Here is a 22199-nt window from a genome sequence, read left to right as displayed (position 1 = left end):
TGCTATCTGGTATTTCCTTAAGTGAGCAGATGTCTCTGCCATGGCTGGTCTACCAAGCTCTTGCTGAGGTGAGGATATGGGGGCTCTTTCACAATCCTCCCTACCTCTCACAGAGTCACTTGCCCCTAGATAACCTGAGCAAGTTTTATTTTTATTAGCCCATATCATATTTGCATGTAATAAAACACAGCTACGATGGAGCCTTCTACTGGATGCCAGTGAGGTGACACCAGACAGGACGGGGCCAAGCACTATGAGGCACCTGAACACACAGTTCAGTGGTGTCACTGCTGAAAGGGCCAGTCTTGCTCCCTCCCTTCTCCTTTGGCTTCCTGACTTGGAGGGATGTCTCCCTTCCTTCTGCTGACTTTGGTGCTTCTCTGATCCTTTTGTGAGTTGAACCAGCTGTAAATTAACCAAGGGAACTCTCTTGAACCAAGGGAAGCTTCTGGCTAGAAAGGCAGGGTGAGATGGAGCAAATAGTTTGTGAGGAGACCCACCCCCATCCCTGGCAGCAGCCTCTTCAGTTGTCTGTGTTTCTATGAAATCTCCCACAGAAGTTGTGTTTTTCACAGCTGCCTTAAACCTCCAGGAGAGGTGTATTCTCTGGCACTGTGCTTCCCTACTTTCTCCATGCTGGCACCAGCTGTTGTATGGGGAACTGGATTAGGAAAGAGACCTGGCCGAAAAATAATCATACAAAAATAAAAGTTTCCATCTGGATAAAACCTTGATGCACCAAATAAGAGCTGGTGCTAGCAAAAATATGCATGTAATGGATACATGTTGCAAAGGTGGAAGGTAGAGCAGGTATGAAACAGTTCCTTCATTTAATCTGTTTACTGAAGGAGTGAGGGGAGCCAAGAGCTAAAAGGGTTGTGCTGGTGGCAGTGACATTTTCAGCATTTGAATATTGACTGTGTAGAAAGAGTAATGTCTTGGAACAATGGCTGAGGCTGTCTTGGTGGAAGATGCTCTGTGCATAGCACTGAAATAGAAAACTATTTTCTGGGTGCTAATTGTTTCCATCCTGCTCTCATGAGGGAGGCTGAAAATAACAACAGGAAATAGCACAGCAGGAATCAATTCTCAGGTCACTGTCAGGTGAAACTGGCAAGGACCCTTGTTTCTTGGGGAAAGTTGTCATAATCTTACTTAAATGCTGCTATACAAGCCAAATAACTGAATACAGAGGCTCTGCAAGTATCTCAGGCTGTTGGGAGCAATGGGATCCAACTTGGAGAATCCCAGAAAATGGGGAACTTAGGGCATTCAGCTTTCCCCTGCTGGCCAAGGGCCTGGGAACTGTGCAGATGTGCTCCCTGCTGACACTGCCTGCAGAAGCAGCTCCCTTCCGCTTTCCTGCATCTAGACAAAAACAATAGTTATAACAAGAAGTGCTGGGAAATAGCTGAGTTTGGAAAAGCTGTAGAAAAGGGGTATGAGAATCATCTTACCTCTCAGAGCAAACACTATGGCAGAAGCTGTCAGCAGCTGTCAGCTGCAACAGCAGTCCTAAAAGCAAAACCTATACGTGAGAGTATTCTTGGAAGATTAAGAAAGAACATCTGCCTAATTGTAAGCACATTAAATTTCATTAAGGGAACTGGAAGTAGAAAATCCTAATGATAAGAATAAATGCCTTTGCTGAATTAGAAACCAAATGTGACTTAGTTCATGCTTGTCAGCCCTACGTGCTCTGACGGCTGGTGCCTTCTGTTTGCAAATAAACCATCTCATAAGCTCCTTGGCCATTTACATTGAAGAAACAATTTCATATGCCCACCCAGAAATCTGCCAAACTTCTTGACTTTGAAAGTACCCCCTGGAGAATGGGATGGATTTGCTGTACCTTCTTTCATACTGGTTTATATTTTTGAGGTAGTGCTTTAGTTCCACTGCTTAGCTTCATATTAATAATCACAATGGTTATAGCTATCTGGTATAGATACTCTTTAATTCATAGAATCAGATGGGTTGGAAAGGACCTCTGAGATCATCAAGTCCAACCTTTGATCTGCTACCACTGTAGTTATTAGATTATGGCACTAAGTGCCACATCCGGTCTTTTCTTAAATAATTCCTACAGTCACGAAAATGTTAGGTATGTGTATCTGTAGGTATCGTGGAAATGAGCGCTTGATTTGCTTGATTCATGTTACCTCAACCACAGCAAGCAACATCATTAATAATGAGTGATCACTGACTGCATCAACATGATCACGACTGGCTGAAATAACTTTGTGAAAAGGTTGACTTTAAAGTGCTGGCAGTCACAGCAAGTAAGAGAAAGCACACCATATGTAGTTGGGGTAATTTTGGTAAACACCTGAAATATCAAGATTCAATACAATTAAGACCTCTTACTAAAAAGCATACGTGCTAGACCTAAGTTGCTGCAAGAACTCAACCTTCATGACCGTCATGTGTTGAAAAGGCCATCTGCCAGTAGTGCATGAAACCTGTGGCACTGGCTCAAACAGAAAAAGCTATTTCTGCCACTGGAGAAAGGCACATGCAGTTGTTTATGTCTGTATATGTCTTCAGAGTATAAACAGCATCTCTGCTGGGTCACAGCATGGTGAGTGTGGATGAAGATGAGGTGGAAGGCAGGTATAGCAGAGAGTGGTGACCTCTCCTGGTCTGTGATACAGTGCAGAATGTGCTTGGTGGTTTATGGCCAGGACAGCCCCATGGTGTGAGAGCCACTGCTTGAAGGGGTGAAGCCAAAGGCCTAGTGTGTTATTATTCAGTGCTTACCAGTGACACAAAGAGCTTTAGAAACTTTCTCAGTAAGTACTTGGCTACAAAGTGGTTAAGGATATTTGTTTTAAATATCTGCTTTATTTTTCTTAGTTTGGAAATTTGAAAGACAGCCTGTAAACATAGCACTCCCTCACCCTCATCCTAATGTCCCCTGCTTTTCTGAGATGCCATTAAATTTGCTAGTGTGCTTAAATGGTTTAATTAAAGTATTTTCTGGTCTAATGCAATCAACAATGTCTTCTGTCAGTGCAACATATCTGATGCTAATGATGCTTCTGGATGATAGATGTTGTGGGGACAGCTATAAAGGTAAAGAGTATCTTAATTGAGAGGTTTGATTTCCTTTTACTTTAGCTATCATGAGCTGAACAGATAATGTCATTTAGAAAGAAGCAAAGGAAAAGTGCTTTGAAAATATCTCACCGTCTTTATACTTTTACAGAAATTTAACAGGATAATGACCTATTTGTTAAATGATGTATATCATATCTAATACATCTTAAACTGCTAGTTGATTTCAATAGGAAAAAGGAGATGTAGTTTTGAATACAGGACTCATCATATTAGGTTAAACAAAGTTGCTGTGTTTTCATGTGCATATATATTTCTCTTCAGAGTATTAATATGTAAATGATACAGTCTGTGTGTTTACACATCTGTATTGCTGTTTGGTCTTCACACACAAAGATTTATTTATTTGGATTTCATGGTGGATCTGCATACTTAATCACACTCCTGGGGTACCCAGTGAATATTCCCTTCCCTCTCAGCATGATGAGTCTTCAAAAACGTAAATATCAGTCTTTTCTCTTTGATGCTTCATGTTAGCCAGTGAAGCCCATGTCTGTCTGAAGTTCTCAAATCTTCTAAGTATTCAGACTGTATAACCTTGCTCTTAGTATATTCTGCATTGATTTTATAGCATTCAATACTGTTCAGGAATGGATATCAAACAAACTTCCTTTTGGCTCTTTCTTGAAGTGATCCAAGTTATTTGTGAACAAGGCAATTAGAGTGGGCTATAAAAATGATGCCAGATGTCACTGAAATAACTATCCCCTGTATATAAGCATACATGAATCTCCTTTAGCAAAGAACTTTTTCTACCAGTTTTTAAAATTTAGATTACAGTAGCTAGTAAGCATGAGTCTTGAAGTGAAGGAAATAGTAGAACATGTTTTTAAAGTATCTAAAAATAAATAGTTTTGTTTCAAGTCTTTATAAGTCAATGACCCAGCATGATGTTGACAACCAAGATCAAATGCTTACCAGAAATCCCAAATTTCCACTGACATAAGGCACTGTTTCCTTTCCTGGGAGTTCATGAAACAAAATTTGAATTTCAGTCTGCTTACTATCTGACCATTTTGGAGCAGTATATCTTTAAATCTGTTAACAAGCTTGTGCAGAGTTCAGAGTGGGAGGACAAAGGAAAAGCAGTGTGTTTTCTTTGAGAGAAGTTGAGCTTTGAAAGCTGCTGAAAGTTTTGCAATGTTGAAAGACAAACCAGCTGAGAGACATTAATGGGCAAAGAGCAAGAGAAGAGGTCAAAACTGTACATGCAAGTGTCCTTTCACATCATAGTAATTTCTGAAAATTCACATGGCTTCAAAAAATAGGCCCATTCCAGGGAAACAATGCAGATATTTGCGAACAGTTCTAATATTAGCCTGTCATTATAATGGTATCTGAAAACCAGTGATATTTATGCATCATGGATGTGACCAATAAGTTAATTTTAAATTACTCTCCTAACCCCAGTTTCCTTGTGTGTGGGCATAGTTTCTTTTAAGGAAAAAGTTACTGTTGGTTGACTTTTTCTCTCCCTTTCTCACCCTCAGTTATTGACTAATACTGAAATTTAGCTTAGAGTGAACATTTCTGTTTTTCTGTTTAAATGCTTTAATCAAGGTTTTAAAGAAATTTATAGTGCAGAGTGACTGTCATTTAGTACTGTTTACATGCAGGAACAAACTAGAAATTGTATGAACATTGAGCACTAATATAAAAAAAGTGCTGCTCTCTAAATGATTTGATGGATTTGTGGAAGTCAAGATACAATAATGGATGATTATCATATGATGTAACAGCCATCCTTACACTTGTAAAAGAGGAAAAGAACTCAAAGAGAAAACATTTGAATATTGATGTGAGTCAATTAATTATCAAATGTTGACAAATTGTGCATGTTTATAAGAAGTTATTCCTCCACTGTGTTAAAAGGTTTGTAGTGAGTTCAATATCAATATGAATCCATTTTTTTTTTAGTGGACTATGAGCAAAATGAAATACTTTATTGGATAAAACAGGTCAATTTTAATTGCGTAAGCTTCTTCATAGTTCAACAAATACTGTAAGTACTATTTTCTACATGGCTTTGCACATTTACTCCAGTAACTAAAACTGATAGCAATGACCATATCACTTCAATTATAGGATGTAACTATTTGTAGCTATTTCTGGTGCAATAGAAGTGTAAAAAACATAAGAAAACCCCAACTCCTTAATAATTTAGGATGGCCACTGGATGGATATTGTTGCTAAATCTGTATTTTACCTTCACGTATTTTTCTCAGAATCGAGGGGGAGGGAAACATAGCCTTTAAATTTCAGACATAAAGACTTAGAAATTAAATCAATTTAGAAACTTCTCCTTATAAATTAATGAAATAAGCCGTAAGAGTGTGCACCTCCTACATACACCTAAACAGAAGTGTTGCATTTCTACACTAGAAAAAGAAAACATTAAGTAATAAAAATAAATTGTATTTTTATTTCATATTTTCTACAGTTTTTTACATGTGACTGTGATTGCCCAGCCATATCATATACCTGCATAGTATGACCAGATGTCTTCTAGAATGTTTAAATAAGTAAAAACAAATTATATTTTTTCTCCTGTTGCATTACCTGCCGAGTAAAAGACTCTAGCATTTCACACTGTAAGATATTTCTAAAGTGACTTCTGCTTTCCATTATTTTCTCTGTGTGAGAAAGCGAATCTGCATCTCATTCAGATGTGTATGTGAGCATGCACAGTGTTCAGATGATGGATGTTGGGATAACTGTTGACCTTCTGACTGATAACCAAGCTTATGCAGAGTATCTGTGAATCTGGGTACCGTTTAACATGACAAAAGTGGTTCTATTTGGCTGTAGCTGATTAAAATTCATGAATAGGGGTTACTTCAAGCTGAAGCTCAACAAAGGCAAAATCATATTCAAGAAACTCTTGACGTTCAACTTCATGTTATGCTGTGGAAATCCAGGTATTGTCTGCAAATGTCTGATTATACCAGTTTTATCTGTGCTGCCAAAATGGATATTTTTCCTATTTGCAACCAATGTGGTGGTTTGTGTGTTATGATGAAAAACATAGGAAAATATAAAAAAAATCATATGACCTAATTGTTAAGTTCTTCAGTTTCTTATATTCCTGAATTTATTCATGAGCACAGCCACAAAAATCCTTCAAGACCCAACAGAAAATGTAGCACTACACTGTAAAGTTCAAGAATACTTAATTGGACAGGGAAAAGGAAGAAAGGATAACACCATAAATAATGCATGGTACAGTTCTAAAAAAGACTGAAGTTTTGTCAGTAGAGGACTTTCTGTTCAGAGAGTGTATATATGACCAAATATAACCCCAGGCTTTGGGGATGATACCCTCATTCTTACAGTATTTATTTGCCTTTTTCTTCCCCTACTGCCTCTTTAAAATTCAGTGCTGTGTTTGTACAGATGCATTTCAGATACTCTGAAACCACCTGAATCAAAAACATTCAGGTAAGATTGAGTTTTTGAGGTTAGTTGGCTTGTTTGTTCTAGTGAAGAGTCTCCTTCACTTACCAATGCGTTGCTGGCACATATAGACATTTCTCTAATCTGATTTTTATATACTACAGGACCCAGACAGTCTAACGCACAAATGAAGCATTGCATTTCCCCCTTCACAGGAAACTAGGGATTAAGGGCAAGTGGCAACACTTGCCTTGAGTAGTTCTGAGTGAGTGAAATAGGTCATTGGCTGTAGGTAAATATACATTTGTAACCTAATGTCTGTATACTTTTTTTAACCAAAAAAAGCTGTATGACTTGCTCAATTTGTTTGTATCTCATCCTACAATCAGATAGTTAAGGACCCTGCCTACTTGTATTATGCTGATCAGATGTTCTAGTTTACTGGGACATTTAAATAAGTTTAATGGGAAATCCAGTTTTTACTCTACCAGGGTCATTGCATGACAAATCGACCCTGGGCATTTGTAGTTTTACCAGTTCTCAACCTTATGCTTTTCAAGGACTATGTTGCAGTGGATGGAAACAATAACACCTTTTAAAAGTGTAAATTGTATCAAGTATCAAGGGGCAAAATAGTTAAACTCTTAAACCCAGCTACACAGGAGGAGTGGAGGAAATAAACAGAAAACCAAAAAAAGCAAAATAAAAACATTCTACAGCAGGTCTCAAAAATATTAATAAACAATTTAAAATATCTTTTATAGGAACTTTGTGCCTATTTGTTTACTAATACAAAGTCAAATGCTGCAGGTAATAGTCCCCACAGGAAACCAAGCACCCTACAGATAGAAACTATGTTTCTGCATTTGCCACACTGATGTGAATTCTGGATAGTTTTTAGTATTCCAGAGGCCTAAAATACATGAAATGGTTGAAATTCTTATTCTTCTAAACACTGGTTTTGTAGGACCGCTGGGAATTTTAAATTCTTTCCGGCGTGCCTCTTCCTGAGCACCAGTGTGTGATGTGGTTTCCCAGCAATGCAACCCAAACTTCAAGCCAGATTCCCTAATGGTCAAGTCTGTGCTTATGCACAGAATTGGCACTAGGAAAACTCATTAATGAAAGATTTCTGCAATTGCATTTGTATGCGTTTTGTTTTTATTTTTTAATGTGAGTAAATTCCATGAGTTTTTCGATATGGGAAGGTTGATAAATATTTAATAGTGTCCTCTGAGCCATGCTAGCAATGGCTGGAAGCTTTCTTTGCTCTTAGCAGTGTGCTGATAGCTGACAGGTTTTGCAAGTCATGTGCTGATCATTTTAAATTAAAGATAATATTGCACTGAAATGTAGCAGTCATTACATTTGTAACAATCTACAAATTTGGTGTTGCTTTCCTGTTTGCCTTTTTATTTTCTTCCCCTTAGCATCATGGTTATTCAGAGCAGATGTCATCCTGTAAAAGAAAACAGGATGGCTTCATTTTACTGAGGGAAACTCCCTGACACTTGGTAACTTGGTCTTTCTGCCTCAATGTTTCTAATTTCTATAAATTTGCATTGCAGACTTCATGGATTTTCATACAGCCATAACAGCTCAGTCAGCATTAGCAAAATGTGCTCAGGCTGTTGTGGGTTATATCTGGTTCTTAAGCTACAAGTGTGTCTGTGTGAAAAATTTACCAACAGAACTGTCCTGGCATAATCATCCTCACATAACATCCCGGTGGATGTCCTGGTGGGAGTAACAGTCTACTTGTTTTGCTTTAGTTCATGTCACTTTGCATTTAGTAGCTTTGTAGTAGCAGTATCCAGACAGATAGTGCTGGAAGTTGTCTCAAAAAAAGGATAGTCCTTTCTCTCTCTCTCTCTTTTTTTTTTTTTTTTAAATTGAAGTTGCTTTAATTTTTTATTTATAATTATTTCTAGCATCTTTCATTTCTCCAATTAGGACTCCAGTTAGTTCTTTAACTGATAGCAGCTTGAAATATATCTCCTTGGAAACAGCTCATTTTGGCACTGCCATCACCCACTGCCTCAAGTAGCATGTTAATATTTGGGGCCTTTCCAGGTTCCCTCTGTATGGAGTAGAAACTTACCCTACAGTCAGCTATATTTAACACAATCCTGTTTTACATAAAGTTGGTGAAGTCCTTACTTTCTAAACCCGATAGAAATAAACAGTTTAAAACTTCAGGCTCTCCCCAGCCTATTTCCAAGGAGCCCCTTCTCCCTGCTGTGTTGTCTGGTTCTCACAGGATTTCCATGTTTTCAGTGGAATTGTATGCATTCACCTTTCCAAACCAACAAAGCCCTAAGAGTTGTTCTTTTCTTGGAAAAACTCCTCTACAACATTGATTTTTAGCCTTGCTCATGCTTTCTCATGAGAATTGATAATATTCAGGTGCCTTTTGGTCTTTCCTGCAGAAAAATGTATTTTCTCAGAAACACCTATCAGGTTAAGAGGTCTGTGGTCCCTCTCACCAACAAGACAGTTAAATCCATGTGAGCGTGTTATCCTTGGGAACTCCTGGCTTTAATTGCATCTACTTCAAATTTATTGTCAGCTTCTTTCAGTTGCCATGATGTTAAGGAACGATAGAAGTATCAGTTTAGTCTGGTCAGTAAGGCATTTCTGTAACATGATTACTAAATTTCCAGTGTTTCTTTTTGTTCTTAAAAAGCTCACAGATTTTGGGTTCATAGGAAACGGTGTTTACAGAAGGAGATGACACTTGCAAATTTATTAGTGTTCCCAACAAATAGTTCAGTTCTTTCTCAGTCTTTGAAAACATTATTTTAAATTTTAAAAGCCAAGTGATCCTGCAAAACCTGTGTTCCCGAACTTTTTCTTCCACTCTGCCAGGAAGGTGCAGTATCCATCTTACAAACGTGGCCTTGTCTACATCTGTATCTCTGGGAAGTTCTCACTGGCCCACTGTAGTTCTCTGTCAATGCAAAAGCATGAAATATAACTTCCTCAAATGCTTCTTTGAGCCACAGTTGGTTAAAGCTTTCCAACTGCTGTGTGCCTGCAGTGGCGTTTAGTCAAACATAGAGAAAGCTGTCTGTGATTGTCTAGTTTGGTAGCTTTGCAGGGCTGGAGCTGCAGCTATCAGCATGTAGTGACAAACTGGGTCCACCCTTACGTATGCTTATATATATAAAACTAATTTTAATAAGCATGTACTGGGAGAAGAGAAAACCTGCTATTTCTGAGATATTTTGCAGATTTCCTGTTGGACTTGCTCACTGAAACTTATAACTAAATTAAAGAATCCTTATGATACTTACAATATGCTACTGATTATTTTTCTGCCCCCCTCTTTTTTTTTTTTTTTTTTTTTTTTTTTTTTTTTTTTTTTTTTTTTTTTTTTTTTTTTTTTTTTTTTTTTTTTTTTTTTTTTTTTTTTTTTTTTTTTGGTAGGATCAGTCTTGTACAGAAAATAAACAGTGATAAAGTGTACTTGACATTTTAGTTTCCCACATTCACCTGCCTCTTTAAGGATAAAATAAAGAGTGGAGAATTAGGAGTTTATAGCTTTGTATTGGAAACAGATATTATGAAAGCATAAGGACAAAATTTCTGATTAGGGATGCTAGAAGATTTCTGAAATGGTTAGCAGCTGGTATTTAACAATGGGAGAGTGATTATCCTTTCTGGCTGGATTTTGAAACATTACTAATAATTTTGGGCATTTTGGGTGTTTTGAAGTTGCAACTTATATGTATTGTAAAAGCTGCTGATTTTTCAGGAAGGAAAGAGTACAAAAGCAACTGAAATGAAGATTGTTCAGATCACAAATTGTCTCAAAAGAGGGGTGCACTTATATAAATAGGATATTTGAACAAACCAGAAACAGGAGGAAATTTAAAATTACAAAGCCTGAGACTGTGTAGTTTTTCTACTTTTCAGCTAAGGGCTAAAAAAGTCCACTTTAGAAAGAAACTATGACACAACAGCTAAAAAATTTCCACAACTTTTCCATTCTTTTTCATGTTTCTTGAACTTGAAAGGTACACAGGACATAATAACATTTAAAATTACCAGTAAACTTTAAGAAGAAAGAATTCTATGTCAAAAGATAGTTCTTTCATCTATATTTAATGTAATTATGACTAACATGACATTTAGAGCTTGATTGGATTGTTGTGTGCTGGAGCTTAAAGACTGCAAAGCAGGCGCGCACTTCCCATCATTCACAGCTACTGCAGAAAGCAAAACAAAAAACATGTTCAAATAATTTCTGGCAGTAAAATTTGAATACAAATAGACATGCTCTTCTGTCACAGAAAAAATTAGGGACCGCTCCTGCAATAAATACTTTTGCACTGGCTCAGGATTTCTGACTGCACGATTACATTGCTAGATTATGACATTAAACAGTTTTATTACAGATATTTGAAAATGCTTGGCAGGAAAATAATTCAAAATGATTGGATAAAAATTTCAGTTTCCAAGCTAACATTTATGGGAATCTGGTGATAATGATGTTTGACTTTGTGTCTTAGTCTAATAATTTCTGAGTGTTTTCTTTATAATATTTATATATTTTTAACTAATAAATTAATAGCTAAAATCATTTGTGTTCTTATGCACCAGATAATTATGCATAATTTCATGGTGCTCTAGATTTCAGAAATTATGTCTACATTTAGTAACCTATCTTCATCTTTATCTTTTTGTGGATTTTTTGAAGAATAAGGATAAATATGCAAATTTTGCTTTTACTTTACAGTTGCCTTATGCTTTGTTGATGATACATGAATATGTAATGCCGTTGTACCTTACTACTTAATTGAAGATGAGTGATAAGCAGCAGAGGTGCTAAACTGTAAAGTATCTCCCTTTTAGCCCTGGTCTCTTTAAGGTCTAGTTATTTTATGTGCTAAATAACATTTGCCTCCTTTCTGAGGTATGTTCTTATCATTTTCCTCTTCTTGAAATGACTATTAAATAACTGTAATTCTGCTTTCAGAAACAGTTTCCTCTTGGGTTAGAAGCAGAACCAGCCGATGATGTTCGGGACCACTTCGGGAGCTGTTATTACCTGTCCCTTTCCTCAGCCCCCCACTGCATCGCTCTGCAAGAACTGCTCGGGGGCAAACCTTGCACTTCTCAGCTCTGTTACGTTTTCTACCTTCTGTTTTAATGCTTTGCATCCATCTCCCTGGAGGAGAAACTATTTTCGGTTTCTACCTGCCCTGAAAAAAATTCATTTTAAACAGCTTTATTTTCACCGTGTTTTCAAAGTCTGTAAAGCACTTGCTATAGGGGTGGGTGCCGAGATCACTTGTCTTTGCATAAAAGAGATCAGGCTCTTTAGGTGCCCAGCTCCTACCATTACCCAGCCTCTTCATTTGGGAAGTGAGCCTGTAGAAATACGTGGAAATTAAGGTGTTTCTGAAAAAGTACTTTTCATATAGGAACCACCTCTGCCACCTCTCTGCTTCTGGCTGGAAGCCTCTACATCTGAGAAGAATGGAAATAAGGAAAGCCTGTAGGACTGAATCCATGAGAAATATCAGCAGGAGCAGTTTCTATCCCTGACCAGTAGAACCCAATTAAAGAGCAAAGGGAAGGAGGAGCCTGGCTGAAAGAAGAACAGAAACAAAGCACTAGATGTTGGAAGGTGCCTAAAGTAAGGATATGTAAAGAGGAGGGAGCAAAGAGGGGCTCAGCCCTTACAAAGTGCATTGGGGAAAGGTGAGGGGTGTGTGTATGTCAGATGGTTGATAAAAGTGAATAGGAGAAAGCAATGTCAGAAGAATAAAAATTGTGCGAAAATGCAATTAAATTAATACAGCTACATGGGCTAATCATATTTTGCAGCTGAAAATGTGTATTTTTGTAACATCACTTTTCTGTGGTGAACAGTTGTTGTTTTTTTGCTGTGGTGACCTTGAGTGTTTGCCAAAGGTGAGACAAACTATGCCTATATCGCTTCCATTCATACAACATATCATACCACAACATACCCTAAAACATTAATATTAAGGTTTTGTGTGATTGTAAAAAGCTTATTTTATGGCTTTTTGAGATAAGCAGTATACTATTAAAGCTTTGCTATGAACTTGTGGCATTAAGCTATCAACAGCCAACCTAAGAGTAGGACTCAGCAGTACGTGCAACTTGCACCTTATTTCTCTGAACTTCCCCGTATGCAAGCTTTCTATGCTTGCTTGATACCCAGGGAAAACACTGCAGGAGTTTTTTGTCCCCTTCCCAGAAGAATTAGGTTATAAAGATGTACTTAGTAAGTCTCTAATTTCTGTTTTTGCAAGACCTAGAAAAGATTCTCATCCCTTCCCCCTCCTCTGGAAACTCAAGGCATTGATGATCTGAATTTTATTTGTAAAACTAAATGTACAGGGGTGGATGTCAGATCAAGTTGAACAGAACCTGATGTTGGTTAGCTTTTTTCCCTAACAGATATCCAAGCAGCCCAAACTAATTTTAATCTGTCCTTCCACCTACTCCCCAACCCTGTGCTGTGAAATTACCACTCTCAGCATTAGGAAAAAATTTAGCTTAAACTGGGGAAGGTGGTGTGGGACTCTGCAGCTTTCAAATAGCAGCAGAAGCACTAGCTGAGGTGTGTGTAGTTGCTGTGGTCACTGGAGAAAGCAGATGTGGTATCTGTCCTTTCCTGTCTGCTGCTTCTGCATTGCAGGGTTGGAAATGAGCATCCAAGTGAGACAATAGTTGCTTTTTCTCAGTAGCAATGCTGACAGAAATGAATGTCAAAGGACAGGCTCGGTGAGTTGAACCTGGCAAGCTCTGGCAGTGTTTTGCCCTGACAGGGAGTCAGGAATCTCCCACAGGAAGACACAAGTTCTCTTCTCTAAATGTTATTCAAAATCCTCAGCAGAGTATTGGTGAATAACAGGGTTCTGGTTCTTTCCAAGGCATTCCTATTCCAGCCATGCAATTCAAAATGCATTTTGAAATAGCAAGGAAGAAGAAATACATGAAGGCTGTTTAGAATCAATGTCTGACCATTTTGCTATGTTTGAGATTTCTTTTAGTAAATTTCTATATACAAATCCGATAAGAAAGTCTACCTTTTTTCAGTTCTGAAGTTCAACTAAGACTTCACTATTTTTTTTTGTATCTTTTTCAATCTGTCACTGGGAATTCAAAACATAATTTGAAAAAAACATCAAAGAAGCAACCTACTCTTAGAGGGAACTGAAAAGCAGGAGTACAGTGTAGCAAGTTCAGACATTAAAAAGCAAGAAAGAATATAATATGCTCTGTGCAATGCAGCTGTGGCTAAATGCTGATTTGCACATTAGGACTAGATTAGCATCACTCAGATGTGATCTGCATATTGAGTAACTATCACAAGTATGGTACTATTGATGAAAAATGAAACTGCATGGTACAATTCAGATCTAATATACCACCCTTTTGTGTTTTTAGATTCTGCAGAAGTGTGAAGGAAGAGCTATTACTTATAAATTTTTATAAAATGCATGTAATTCAGTTTCCTATAAAAGTTCAGTTTGATACTCAGTATGTTTATAAAATGGACTATAATATTACCATAAAAGCAATTGTCTTTTAGCTACTCAAAGACAAGAAATATTCAAAGAAATGATCACATAAATGTTGATTATTTCTATTTTGAAAGCAGTCGAATCAATTTAAGGTGTTGTGACTAACTTATCACAGATATTGTGGCTATAATATCTGCATGACTTGACTTTGAACACTCTAAACTTCAAAAAGACCTTAGTATTGATAAGTTCATCTGATTCGCTTTCAAATAAAATGTCATTTGCATTTTACATGAAGGACATATGCAGGATGGCCCCTTAAGAGGTTTTCATTAGTTCAGTGGTAGGCTTTAAGAATAATTACTTTCTGCAGCATTTCCCCAACATTTGACCACATTCCCCTTTAGGAAGATTAAAAAGATGAGCTCCCTGCTGAAACCACACAGGAAGCAGAGACACATCTAGTGGGTATTTATATCCCATGGTTAAAGTGCAGCACAGAGGCTGCATGTGTTTCTTTCCAGGAAAGGTTCCTTCCAGTGCTGTGCACCAGTGGGCCAGCATGCCATCTGCCCCAAGGTGCACTGCCTCGGATTTTGGCAGATCTCACTGCTACCAAATACCTGTGCTGCATATGCTTCATGTGTTAATTCCATAGTGGAGGTTTGGGACAGGCTGAGGGAGTTTTACGGTGAGAAGGGTTTGTCTGAGAATTGTGAAGAGCTGCTGGTAGGCATGAGGATGGCTCCCCTTGGGATGTCATGCCAGCCTTTAGAGGCACTGTGGTGTGGCTTCTGCAGCAACACTCAGGATGGAAGACAATTTTTCAGCTTGTGAAAAGGTAAAACAGTAACTTGTGCCTCTCTGAATGTGTGGTGGGGGAAAGAACAGTGTGTTCTCATGGCAGATACCACAGAGTTGCTTTCCTCTTCATCAGGCTAGAAGGAATTTTCTGTCCAAGGATTCCTAACAGATGTCATATCCAAACAAATCTGTATCTAAATATGAATCTAACATTGGATAGACATATAGAAACACTGCACATATATCAAGAGCTCTACACGTGTTCACAGCGTCTCTGTGCACATGCAGATAGTGCATTTGCTTTTAAAAATGTTATTAATATGTGAAGGTAAACCTGCCACTCCTATTTTGTAGATGGCATCAGGCTTGCTCAAGTGTTTTGTTTTATGGGTTTTTGGTTTTGTTTGTTTGGGTTTTTTTGTTCACTGCTGTCTAGCAATAGATGGCCAACTTTTCTCTAGTGACACTGAGCTCAGTGTCTGAAGGTGATATTGAGCTTCTGTTTAGACTTTGCAAATAGCAGTGGAAGGAAATCTTAAACTGAAGTGCCAGACCTTGGGTTCTTGCAAAAGGTAATAAATAAACAAAATAACAGCATGAGGATTTTTTGATTTTTGGAGTTCTGGACACCTCTACACAAACCAGTAAATCCAGTGAAGGAATCACACTATAGGTGACATAGACAGAAACTCTGATTTTTCTGAGTGGAAATGTGTACCTTGGGCATCTGGTTACTCCATTGTATATTAAAGTGGATCTTCTAAGGGTGTAATTTCTAAACCACGCCTTGTAACAGAGAAGGAACATTTAATTCCTGGTATAATATGGATTTTTTGTGTATTTGACTAGGAGCTTAGAATAAAAACCTTGGCTGTTGACTTCATTACTTACAGGTTAGCATACATATTAACTTGTACATAGGAGAACATTATCTTAGAGTTACTCAAGTAATGGTATTAATGATAGCAAAATATAGGTTCTTGAATAATTTTTTTTAAGTATTGCCATAAATAATTCTGTTTCAAGCATACAGATTTATCATGTTGACAATGCTACTGAACAATTCAATGAAATTTGTAGTAAGGTTTCTGACAGTGTGTGAGATCTGTCTCATTTTCTCTATAATGACATAAAAAATGGATGTTGCTCATGTATCACATGTATAATGTCATGTTTTCTGCAGAGCAAAATAATCTTTAAAGACACGTTGAACAGCCTAGGTAGTTTGACGAACATACTAGCAAATGCTTTCATTTTTAGTCATACTGCTTTTGGTATTGCAGACTGTCACCAAAGATCATCCGTTGTTCTCCTTGCTTTTTTCACTTGTGTTTTGAATAGGTTGCCAGTAACACCTGAAATTACTTCTCAGATCCACTGTCCACTGCAGCTGTACAGCTCTATTTGCAGCAGGCACAAGAAGAAAACACAACCACCCTTAGGTTTAACTTCACTGCCTCTCATCCAGCAATGGGGACTACAGCACTTTTAGTGATTCAGTTTAGAATGGATGAATGGGACAGGAATCAGTCTGTGTTTACAGCTTTGTTAGCCCTACTGTGCTAGTATGAATTTTTAGTAAACCCCAATTTTACTGTGGCCATGCATGCACCTGTGGTCTAATGAATGAATCACTTTGCAGGACTGAAGCCCTTGATAGCATAAACAAACAGCAGGTAAAACTCCTGATGCACCCAGGAAATAGCTTTGTTGAGCAATGAATTGCCAAGCAAACATAGTATCTCTGCATTGCATAAATATACCACAACAACAATTTTACCTTTAAAATAGATCTCAAGGAACTTTTGCTTCAATAGCTGGAATTAGTGGTATTGGAATTGCTGCAGTTCAAGGAGTTATTCTATTTGTGTCTTCTAATTAGTTGAAATCAATTAAACACACTGTTATGCAAAAAAATTCTACATATGTCAAGAAAGAAAGTTACCAGATTTTTTCAGACATTTTTTCCAATATCTCTAAACTTTTATTGTAAAATTTATGTAGAATTCTGTACTGGTAAATATTCTTAATCATGCAGGGTTTATGAAAAAGCTTTTACATAAACAGGGGCTTTAAAACATGTCTATTGTTAAAAAAGCTACCAACCTGCTCCAAGTCATATTTCATGAGATGTTCCCTGACACACCTGTGTACTAATGGCTGATGCTAAATATCTGCCCTTTCTCTGGAGCAGTGGAAGGGCTGGCTGGGATTTCTTTTGTGTACGGGGATTCCTTGAGTCAGCAGTGTAAATCAATCCACTAAAATGCAAAACCAGAGCAATTGATGTAGTGTGTATACAGAAGGAAAATTTCAGATTGTTTCCTGGTACTGTAAGGAATACAATCCTCATGTTGAGATATGGTTTAATGATAGCTCTTACAGAATATTTGCTTACCAAGAAGTGAGATCCGTTCATGCGCAGTTTTTCTACAATCACAGCAGATTCAGGCATTCCAAACTGAGGTGAGAATAAGATAGAATTATTACAACAGTATGAAACTTGCCATTTGTAAACAAACTAATTAATATTTCTGTACTCAAATACTCAGGGTTGTGGAAATAGTTGTACTAGTTGACAAGGATAATTAGAAGAAGAATATTGGACAGAATAACTATAATGCTTTGACAGTGACTTTCTCATGAGAGATAAGACAGGGTATTACCTCTTTTTTAGGAAGAAAGATTACAGAAGATAAGGGCTGACAAAACTATGAATGGAGTAGATGAGATGAAGTTATGAAGCAGCAAACGTAATATAAATGGAGCAAGGAGCCCAGGAGAAATACACTATGGAATTTCAATTGCTGTGGGACAAGAGGAGGCCAAGATTAGACACAGGTTAAAAGGTATTTTGAAGCAAAAGTTCATCAGTAGCCATGTCATCATCCCATAGGCCTGTTTAGCAACCTTTGTATGCACTGGTGACTGCTTGGCTTCAGCACCAGATATTTGGACTAAGTGTGTCTTGCACTTATCATGATGATGGGCATTCTGAATTCGGTTTCAGAAAAAGAATTTCTTTTCTGTAACGTTATGGTGGTGTTCTTAAGGAAGTTGGTTCTGACTATAAATTATAATGGAACAGGAATGTCCGGAAATGTTACATCTCTAAATAGCACTATTACTAAGTAATAATCTGGAAAAAAAAGTGGACACATCAGAGTTCCTTTATTAAAAGTCAGTAAGGAATGGAGCAGGGCTAAAGATGTCCTAAAAATCTCACTGTGTGTTAGATGGTTCACTGTGGCTTCTCAAAGAAATTAAACTGTTATGCATGGAAAATGGCAAAAAAAATAGAAATTTTTTATTTAGGAATGTACCACTCTTGAAATGAATTTTACTGTTTGTAATGCTTAGCTGTATATGTCTGTAGCAGTGAAGACCAATTCCAACACTAACAAAGAAATATTAGTGAAAATAAATTCTTCTCATATTTATGTGGCTTTTCCAAGATAATTCTTTATTTCTAGACTACTTAAAACTGATCACGCTTAAACATTCCAAGTGCATTTGATCTACTTTTTGATATGGAAATTTCAGGTTCAGACATATATTCAGACTGGTTTTTGCCCTACTTGCTGATATGCCTGAGTTTATAATTTTTTTATACTGTGATTGGGAGAGTCCTGCTTGATTGCAATACTGAATAGACCACAATTCAACCGAGAGGGTTGCTGTGGGTGTTGGACCAATGAGTGGTTGTGAATTGTGTTGATTTGCCATCAGTTGCGCTGATGTTGGTGCAGAGAGAAACAATCAAAGCTATGCACACTTCCTCCTCTTGGCTTTTGCCCATCTGTTTGTAGTTATTAGCTCTGGTGAGCTGCTTTTGAGCATTGCCTTATGCTATTAATCAAGCATCTAACTTCTGTGTAAGGGAAAATTTGTTCCCTTTACATGGTTAGCTCATGAGACAAGAGGATGTCTTGCTACTGGTGTTTAGTGATGACTGTGGAATCTTTCATTTTGTTACAAATACCTAAACTTTCCTTACAAATACATTAAGATCAGTATTGAGGAGAGGACCAGACTATGTGGCAAATGGAGGCCAAGTAGGCAAACCCTGAACACAATTTGAAATGTCACGGGGTTGTTGCAATTTTAGCATAGATACAAGGTAACAGGGAAGGACATCCAAAAGCAAAATCAATATGGTTAACTGTTATTTAGTAGTCAAGTTATTGATTTGATACAAAATGCCTTTTATGAGGCTGGAAGCGCTTTGCAGAATGGCTAGTTAATAACATCTGTACTTATCACACACAGATATCTATATAATCAAGACTTTCAAAGTTAAGAAAATGCTAAAATTGCACTGTAGATACATACATGCCCGTTTTATATAAATATTATGGCGGCAGCAGCATCAGTAGACCTCTTCCAGAGAACCCAGCCTCAGACACAGCACATAAAAGCTGATGTTACTTTCCTGAACTGCTGTTTGATATATTGTGTTCTGTTCAGTGCTTGTCTGCTATCTTGCATACCTGTAGTGCACAGTATTGAAGCTTTCTCTGAACCCAGAATGATTTTTTTATTTGACCTGTTCTACAGCACTCTTTATTGTCCAAGTGCTTCAGAAAGACTAATAACTGCTTTTTCTGAGACCACTCTGAGAGATGAAAACTGCATTAGTAAGGGAAGTTGAGGTGCATGAAATAAAAACCTTGTACAGCATCCAGTGTTTTTGGATGCCTAACTACAACTGTTTGGATCTATGAGATGTACATGTGTATTTGTATATTCAATATTTTGCCATTTTACCTTCTGAGAGGAGCTGCCACTGTAGTTGCAACTCTTACTTCTCGCTGCCTCAGGTCAAGCCCTTGGGCAGTATCATATTTTTTCTGGGTGACTTGCATATCTTCAGATAAAAATATAGAGCTGGGGCAGTGACAGAATCTGATATTTCAGGGCAGAATTAAATCAACATTTCTGTATATTCTTTTTCTCTTTTTCACCAAGCCATATGCCTTGTGCACCTTACGATTTCTCTTACAGCCAAGAGTAGTGCATAAACCTACTGGCTTTTCTGCACTGACAGAGGCAGGTGTTTGTGAATGGAAAGGGTAATATGTGAAGAAGCAATTACAGGCTATTGTGGTGTATATGTGAAAGGTGAGAAATTCAGGTTGCAGAGGTAATCCCAGTTCTGGCACATTTCAGTGCTTGTTTCTGTAGCCTTAATGGTATTTTAGGCTTCATGCACGTGCAAGGCCTATCTCAGGGTGGGGAGATCCAGCACAGCCTCCAGTGTGTTGTCTGACTACGGACATGATGGTGGCACGTGGTGCTGAGACTCTCTGGAATGCTGGCAGTAGGAGCTGACAACTCTGTACACGGTGGCCACAAGCAGATGGCTGCTGCTTCCAGTGTAGAATGGCCAAGCACGTAATGTGGGTTATCCTATAGTAATTGGATTATTTAGCTGCTTTAATCAGTAACAAGAGTGTATGCATAGGCATTAACAGCTTTTTATAAAGTTGGAAGATACTGTCTTAACAAGTATGAAGCCAGTAGTTATGGTGTGCCTGCAATTTCCCTGAAAGCCTCTGGATTGTTGAACAATTGTTATTAACTTTCTGTCTTCTATTCTGCTGTAGAATTGCAGAACTTTAAAACCATTATAAGTTCTATAAATTAGTCTGACTTCCTTTCAGCTGAAAGGCTTTGAGCTAATTAATCCTCTGAGTAGCTGTTCACAGTAATAAGTTCACTGGTTAGCTGATATGTTATCATTATGGTGTGAACAGGTTAGCTTTCTCAACACGGGGACAATTTTCCACCTGTGGTACATCTCCATTAGGAATCTGTTTATGGGTTTGCTATGTTGGTTTTTGCTTTAATTGTCCAGGAATGAGCACATGTATTTATACAAAGGCAAGATGGAAAAATAATAATGCAAGATGGAAAAATAATAATGCAAGATGGAAAAATAATAATGCAAGATGGAAAAATAATAATACAAAATGAACATCTCAAACTTTGCATGGCTAACTTTTTGCATGGGTGCAAATGGAACTCTTGTGGGAAGACTTCATGACACTCTTATTTTCTTTGACAAAAATTCTATGCTCCTTCAATAGAAAAGGATGAGAAACCTTAATGACAATAAATTCTCACTTTTAGTGTAAAGAAGGTACTGCAAAAGACTGGTGCTTCTAGAGTTAGAATAAACAGAAGACAAAAAAAATCTTATATAAAAAATTATAGAGAGAAACTTGTCTAAAGACAAAAAGAATTTAAAGTGAGGCTATATTTGCAACCACAGTGAATGAACTTTATAAGTTACAGGTAGAAGTCTAAAACTTGAGTCATACTAGTCAGTAAGTTATAAGGAAAAATATTATCTCAAAAAAGGCTATATCATGGAGGATATATTTTATATATCTGGGAGGAGATTATTAAAGTAGTGAAAGATGCCTGAAAATGATCTTGGAATACTCTGTGCAATTCAGGTTATTTTACATATCCCAGAAAGGACATTGTAGAACTAAGAAATGTACAATAAAGGAATGATTCGAAAGCCCCAAAAAACTCAAGTACCTTAAACTTAAGCAACATTTAGCAACTACTGTGGGTATATATGCATTGAGAAGAAAAGATTAACGGTAAATCCTTATTGAAAGGCTGTAAATTATAAAGTTATATTCCAATATAAAACCTAGACCTATTTTCTGTGAAATGGTTATTGCTTCCCATCAGGAAATAAATTTGGGCATGAAATACCTTTTCTCTTATAAGAAATATCCCATTGAACAAACATTTTTTGTATGATTTGTCATGTAGGAGATCTTATCTAGCAGCTTCTGCCATGAATTAGATTTCTACAGAAAACAAGAAAGTGCCAAAACCCTCAAGTAATATTAATAAGTTCTTGGGGGTGCCAATTGGTGACCAATCTATTTTCAGTACTAATAAATATTTGTTCTAGATTTAGGATTATATATCTGGTTTTCAAAGATCAACCCAGTAAGAGTTTCTGCTAGCCAAAGATAGACTGAACTGTCTTAAGTGTTACATATACATTCAATACCTGTCTTAGGAGATCTGCAACTTGAAAAGTTGTCCAGTTCTCAAATTCCTCTTGAGATGGTAGTTTTGTGGCCATGTTTTCTATCCAGGGAGAAAGACTTAGTCTATATGAGTAACACTGAACTGTTGCTTTATTGGTTTTTACTGAACTGATGTAGAAATCCTAGGAGGAAGTCCTTTTTGCAACTTTTTTCGTGTTTGCTCACTTAAAGTGAACGCCCATAAAGAGTGATTTAGGAAGTACTGCTGTTCTTGTGTGAGCAAGTCCAGTATACGGAAACTGTAAGTTATTGTATCTACATATGCACATATCTGTCATTACTGAAATCAGTATATAAAACA

The 22199-nt window shown here is 37.3% G+C and overlaps 1 protein-coding gene across 3 annotated transcripts in view; it reads right to left on the bottom strand.

Moving 5' to 3' along the window:
* The window catches only part of BLNK (B cell linker), a 97166-nt gene extending 75233 nt beyond the window's left edge, over positions 1-21933 (bottom strand). For 2 of the 3 annotated variants that reach the window (XM_027908953.1, XM_027908969.1), the window contains exon 1: positions 17218-17280. In XM_027908953.1, the coding sequence (XP_027764754.1) occupies positions 17218-17274 (57 nt within the window). In that variant the 5' untranslated portion in view covers positions 17275-17280. Of the gene's footprint in view, positions 1-17217; positions 17281-21858 lie in introns of those variants that run through there. The other variant, XM_027908944.1, reaches the window with a different exon arrangement.
* Between the last annotated feature and the right edge of the window lie 266 nt (positions 21934-22199).

Source organism: Empidonax traillii, unplaced genomic scaffold (assembly GCF_003031625.1).
Source record: "Empidonax traillii isolate 1590-97213 ecotype Southwest subspecies unplaced genomic scaffold, ASM303162v1 scaffold27:size3997909, whole genome shotgun sequence".
NCBI classification, from domain to species: domain Eukaryota; kingdom Metazoa; phylum Chordata; class Aves; order Passeriformes; family Tyrannidae; genus Empidonax; species Empidonax traillii.
The sequence above is the reverse complement of the archived record's forward strand: the minus strand, read 5'-3'. Positions and strand labels throughout refer to the sequence as shown.